The sequence below is a fragment of the Silurus aristotelis genome (genome assembly GCF_946808225.1).
Source record: "Silurus aristotelis genome assembly, chromosome: 8".
Lineage (NCBI taxonomy): Eukaryota > Metazoa > Chordata > Actinopteri > Siluriformes > Siluridae > Silurus > Silurus aristotelis.
The window spans coordinates 1991849-1998155 of record NC_139581.1 but is presented as its reverse complement, the minus strand read 5'-3'; the positions used below and the strand labels follow the sequence as shown (position 1 = coordinate 1998155).

Below are 6307 nucleotides of genomic sequence, written 5' to 3'. Positions count from 1 at the left end.
AGTTAATTGCCAGACTAAAAAAATTGATGAATGTATAGTTATATGAATGAATAGATGAGGGATGAAGGATGGATGGATGAATGTAATAGTGGATAAATGGATGGTTAGATGAATTAGTAGATGGATGGATGTTATATAAATAAATACATGGCTTGATTTATGTATAAATGGATGGATGGATGGATGGATGGATGGATGGATGGTTAGATGAAGGATGGATGAATAGGTGAGAGGTTGGTTTGTTGAATTTGTGAGTTACTGTAAAAAAGATGGACAGATAGTAACATTAATAAATTAATGACCAGATTAAGGGATGGATGAAAGTATAGATGGGTGTTTAGATAAATGAATGGAGGGGGATTGCAGCCTAAATAAAAAAGAAATTGGTTGCTACATTCCAGATTTTTCCAGACTGTAAGTCTTTAAGACATTAATCTGTGATTATGTGATTTATTGTGCTGATTTTAGGAAACAGAGAAGATCATTGCAGAACTTAATGAGACATGGGAGGAGAAACTGCGACGCACGGAGGCCATTAGGATGGAGAGGTCAGACACAAATGATACACCCTTCAGATTTGCCCTGTAGAACCCCTTTAGAATTCCAACAGACTGCTGTAGAATCACCAGTTAAACCAGTAGGACTCTTTACATTACAGCAGGTTCTTTATTTATTTGGAAATGGATGCATCATTTCTTGTAAACAAACTGTACCATATACATGCTGTCACAAGCTCTGAACTCGGATTACTGTTTGGATTACTGTTGAACTTTCTTCCATAGGGAGGCTCTTCTGGCTGAAATGGGCGTCGCCATGAGGGAAGATGGAGGCACTGTTGGAGTGTTTTCACCCAAAAAGGTCATAGAAAATATTAGATCTCATAATTCCTGATATAACTGATGGATACATGAGAATTAAACTTTGAACTTGATGTCAAATTACAGACACCTCACCTGGTCAATCTGAACGAAGACCCACTGATGTCTGAATGCTTGCTGTATTACATCAAAGATGGAATCACCAAGTAAGATCTGAGATATGGTATGGTATATAGTATGATCGTGAAAAATCCACCTCTCTATTCACCACTGACTTGTTTTTTCCCAGGGTGGGCCGTGAGGATGCAAGCTGTAGGCAAGACATTGTCCTGAGCGGACATTTCATTAAAGAAGAGCACTGCATCTTTACAAGCAGCCCTGGACCTTCAGGAGAAGGAGTGGTGGTGCTGGAGCCGTGTGAGGACACTGAGACCTATGTCAATGGCAAGAAAGTGACTGAGCCTACGGTTCTCCGATCAGGTAAATTCTACTGGATAAATTTCCCTTATCTTCTTCTGGAACTTGTATCATCTGTAACCTGTATCATCTGCATCTTCAATTGGTGACCTTTAGCTGTATGTGATGTTCCTCTCAGGAAACCGCATCATTATGGGAAAGAGCCACGTGTTTCGATTTAATGACCCAGAGCAGGCAAGGCAGGAACGAGAAAGGACGCCATGCGCCGAGACCCCCATGGAGCCCGTGGACTGGGCCTTCGCTCAACGGGAACTTTTGGAGAAACAGGGTATAGATATGAAGCAGGAGATGGAGCAGAGGTACGCCAGCCCCAACAATAATGCACACCATAATAAAGCAAGCCATTTTAGAGCTGTGCATGTTCTTGATGGACCAGGCCTGGTTCAATGGTTATCCCTTATGTTCGGTGTGTTATCTTCAGACTGCAGGAGCTTGAGGATCAGTACCGCAGAGAACGAGAAGAGGCAAGCAACCTTCTCGAGCAGCAGAGACTGGTAAGCAATACTAGCAAGTTTGAAAAAAGGAATAAAGGAATGAGGGAATTTTGTTTTAACAATTAATTCAACTTTTAGGATTATGAAAGTAAGTTAGAGGCTCTGCAGAGGCAGGTTGACTCCCGGTATTACCCTGAAACTACAGAGGAGGAAGAGGAACTGGAAGAAGAAGGTGAGGAAAGTTCATATTCGCATTAAACACACACTGAATACCAGTGTCAGTGAGCCGACTCGTAGGACCCAAATGCAGGATACGACAGGAATATGTTATTTATTAATCTGTTTTTTATGAGTTAGTCTTTAGTCAATTAATAAATGAAGACAGGGTTTACAGTCAATAGTTTAAGCTCAGCAAAGTCAGAATCTAAGAAAGGAGACGCAAATCCAAGCCCCGGTGTAAAGAGAACATAAGACAAAAAAACAGAGTCTGAAAAAGCAAGTTATAAATTCAGATCTGGCAACCACAGCAAGCAGAGTAGAAACAAACACCAACCCAAAATACAGTCCAATTATCCAAACCGTGTCCAGGAAACAACCTGGTACGAAATAACAAACACCGGTGATCAGAGCGAGGCAGGAGATTCAGAAAGTAGAGTCCGAGAATAAGCAGCCCTGGGTCTCAGTTCGGGCAGAGGAATGTAGGACCAGGCATTATCCATTTCCATCACTTAAATCCCAGTATTGACAAGCTGCCACTCTTGGGGCCCCTGAGCAAGGCCCTTAGTTCTTAGATCACTGACCCTGGACTTCTAACACCAGCTTTCTAACATTGCTGGGATATGCGAAAAAAATAATTTGACTGTGAAACAAGTCAATAATTGTGGGCGAAACTGGGCAAATCTGTAACAGAGACGTTTGACGTGACATACGTTTGACATTAGGTGACGCTGTAACAAAGCGTTTGCGGCGCTTCAAGAGCGGAGGAACATCAACGGAAGATGATGAGAGATCGAGAAGACCTTTGACGAGCTCAAACCCTGAAAATGTCGAAAACCGTTCACCAACTCGTGCATGATGATCATCGTAGAACAATCCACACGATCTCACCCACCCTACTCGCCAGATTTAGCTCCTGCGGACTTCACCGTCTTCACGAAGATGAGATCAGCTCTTTGTTTTTTGACACGCTGTTTTATGACCTGGCCTGAATAGCAGAAGGTGCTTGACACGCTTTGAAAAGAAGACTTTTAGAATATGTTCCAGAAGTGGCAGGAACGCTGGGAGTGCTGTATTGCTGTGCACGGGGATGATGGTGAAAAAGTAGATAAATAAAGTACTTGTAAACAGAGAGTCTCGAACCCTTTTGATACCACCTGAATTTAGGTGCATTTGTTTTGACCAAAAACACCAAAAAACCATTTACATAACTTGTATAAACACAGTCACGGCTTTAAAGCGTCACATGTTTCCGTATCCTGCAGTGCCATGGACTGAACGGGAAACCGAGCTGGCACTCTGGGGTTTCCGGAAATGGCGCTTTTATCAGTTCACCTCGCTGCGGGACCTGCTGTGGGGCAACGCCATTTTCCTCAAAGAGGCCAACGCCATCAGCGTCGAGCTCAAGAAGAAGGTAGGAGAAGATCACAATGCTAACAGCTTCAGATGATGACCAACTGTTATCTTATCGATCTATTATCATTGTGTGTAATGTAAAAAGCTGCTATAGGAAAATATTCCACAGTAGTTTTGCCTTCAGAACATTCCTGAGTCTTTTCTTACTAACACATGTACTGAATATTTCTCTTCATTGGCGAGCAAGAAATCATTAATATATTTATTTATATTGACATTTAAAATTATTATGGAATGTTTTTATTAAACGATATGCATTATATGGCCAAAGGTTTGTGGACACCTGATCATAAGACTGCGCCCTATTCATTATTTAGTCCCCATGTCCTCTTATAATAAACCCCCTCTTCTGGGAAGATGTTCCACTCGATTTTGTTAAGTTCTGAGATTCCTTCAACCACAAGGGTGTTAGGTTTTAGCTCTATAGCAGGAGATCTTCCACTCCAAACCATGTAAAGCAGATCTTCATGAAGCTGGCTTTGCGCACAAGGGCATTGTCATGTTGGAACAGTTTTGAGTGTCCAAGTTCAAGTGAAGGGGAAAAAAATCCAACTTTTGACATACTTTTGACCTCAGAGCCGTTCCTGTTCTTCTTGACCTTATTGCTGTTTGCTGATTTTTGTTTTTTCAGGTTCAGTTCCAGTTTGTTTTATTGACCGACACGCTTTACTCTCCACTTCCTCCCGATCTCCTGCCTCCCAGTGTCGCTAAAGACCGCGAGAAGAGGCCGTTCCCTCGCACCATCGTAGCCGTGGAGGTTCAGGATCAGAAGAACGGAGCCACTCATTACTGGACCTTAGAAAAATTACGGTATAGAATTTTGTGCTGTATATCTGAGATGTGGGTTTAGTAGTGAATATAGCAGGACTGTAATGCTAATGCCATAATGCTAATGCTGCTAATCATAGCCAATGGCAATTTATTAATTTTTTTTTATCATTTTATCATAAATATACTCGTAGATGTAATTTGTATGAAACTATTATTTTGTACAAAATTAAACATTATTTTTAAATGATTTATAAGGTTAATTTAAAAGAATTAAATATCATATTGAATAATTATATAATATGTATGAAATAATATATGATTAAATTGTGTTTTAATTGTTTATCTAATTTATCTATACAATACATAAATACAATACAATATAGTCCCTATTTTTTTAAATATATTATTTAAAAGCAGGATTATAAAGCAGTAATGCAGCAGTGATAAAGCAGTAATGCAGCAGTGATAAAGCAGTAATGGAAAAGTAATAGAGCAGTAAAGGAGCAGTAAAAAACAGTAAAGCAGCAACAATAGAGCAGTGATAGAGTAATAACAGAGCAGTATTGCAGCAGCAATAGAACAGAAATGCAGCAGTGATGGAGCAGTAATGCAGCAGTGACAGAGCAGAATTGTAGCAGTAATGCAGCAGTTAAGAGCAGTAGTGCAGCAGTGATAGAGCAGTAACTGAGCAGTAATGTAGCAGTGCTAGAGCAGTAATACAGCAGTTAAGAGCAGTAGTGCAGCAGTGACAGAGCAGTAACTGAGCAATAATGGAGCAGTAATGGAGCAGTAATGCAGCAGTGATAGAGAAGTAACAGAGCAGTGATGTAGCAGTGATAGAGAAGTAATGGAGCAGTAATGCAGCAGTAATGAAGCAATAATGCAGCAGTTATAGAGCAGTGATGCAGTAGCAATAGATCAGTAATGCAGCAGTAATGGAGCAGTAATGCAGCAGTTATAGAGCAGTGATGCAGTAGCAATAGATCAGTAATGCAGCATTAATGGAGCAGTAAAGCAGCGGTTATAGAGCAGTAATGCAGTAGCAATAGATCAGTAATGCAGCAGTAATGGAGCAGTAATGCAGTGGTTATAGAGCAGTAATGAAGCAGTAATGCAGTGGTTATAGAGCAGTAATGCAGCAGTAATGGAGCAGTAGTGCAGCAGTGATAGAGCAGTAATGCAATAGTAATGCAGCCTTGTTTACTGCAGTGCAGGACACGGGTCTGAAGTAAGTGTGTATTTACAGCCAGAGGTTGGACCTGATGAGGGAGATGTACGATCGAGCAGCTGATATCCCCAGCAGTGCCGTGGAAGACTGTGACCACGCCCTGACCGGCGGTGACCCCTTCTACGACCGCTTTCCCTGGTTCCGCCTGGTTGGGAGGTCAGTACTGTTCGTGTGTGTGTGTGTGTGTGTGTGTGTGTGTGTGTGTGTGTGTGGTGCTTCTCACTGCTTTGGGATGCAGTCTCTGTGCTTCTGCTTTCATCCTAAAGCACACAAAAAGCCCGGAATGAATCGATTTGTGTTTTTACGAGGAGAAGTCCAGATTTTATAAAAACCAGGAACCAATCAAAGGTTCCGTCTGTGCCAAGAACATTTCTGTGTGCAGGAGAATAATAACAGATGTATTGATGGTAACAATTGCATGTCTGACAAATAGTTTTTAACCACTTATTGTTACATTTAATTGAACAGTGACCATTAAAATGTCCCATAAGATGTCTGGCATCTGATACCGGAGATTCCTTCCACTTTCTGTTCACCGTTTCTTATCACTGTTTGATCACCCTCCTCTTTTTGATCACCTTTTCGACCTATTGTGAGACTGCAGAAGAAAACAGATGATGTTTTTGGCACTGACGGTACCTAACGATCAGCCTGCGAACGTGGCACAGTGTGATGTGAGTGTGTGATGTTAGTTTCTGAGAGTGTGTGAATATACAGTATGTGTGTGTAATTAAATAAGCCAGCACACGATACAGTCAAAAGTATTTGGACACAATTGTACATCTCTGGACGCGACAATGCTCCTGTGCACAAAGCCAGCTCCATGAAGATCTGCTTTACATGGGTTGGAGTGGAAGATCTCCTACTATAGAACTCCAAAACTATTAAACATGATGAATATGAACACCTGTAGAGCACCTGTAGTGAAACACCTCTGCTAGAATCCA

The 6307-nt window shown here is 41.3% G+C and overlaps 1 protein-coding gene across 12 annotated transcripts in view; it reads left to right on the top strand.

The window, feature by feature from the left end:
• Window positions 1–6307, top strand: part of kif1ab (kinesin family member 1Ab) — a 52482-nt gene that overhangs the window by 21326 nt on the left and 24849 nt on the right. For all 12 annotated transcript variants that reach the window (XM_083547732.1, XM_083547731.1, XM_083547730.1 and 9 more), the window contains 10 exons: window positions 469–548; window positions 783–858; window positions 945–1024; window positions 1108–1298; window positions 1414–1594; window positions 1717–1789; window positions 1868–1961; window positions 3211–3359; window positions 3993–4171; window positions 5379–5516. In XM_083547732.1, coding sequence (XP_083403858.1) covers window positions 469–548; window positions 783–858; window positions 945–1024; window positions 1108–1298; window positions 1414–1594; window positions 1717–1789; window positions 1868–1961; window positions 3211–3359; window positions 3993–4171; window positions 5379–5516 — 1241 coding nt within the window. The remainder of the gene's footprint in view (window positions 1–468; window positions 549–782; window positions 859–944; window positions 1025–1107; window positions 1299–1413; window positions 1595–1716; window positions 1790–1867; window positions 1962–3210; window positions 3360–3992; window positions 4172–5378; window positions 5517–6307) is intronic.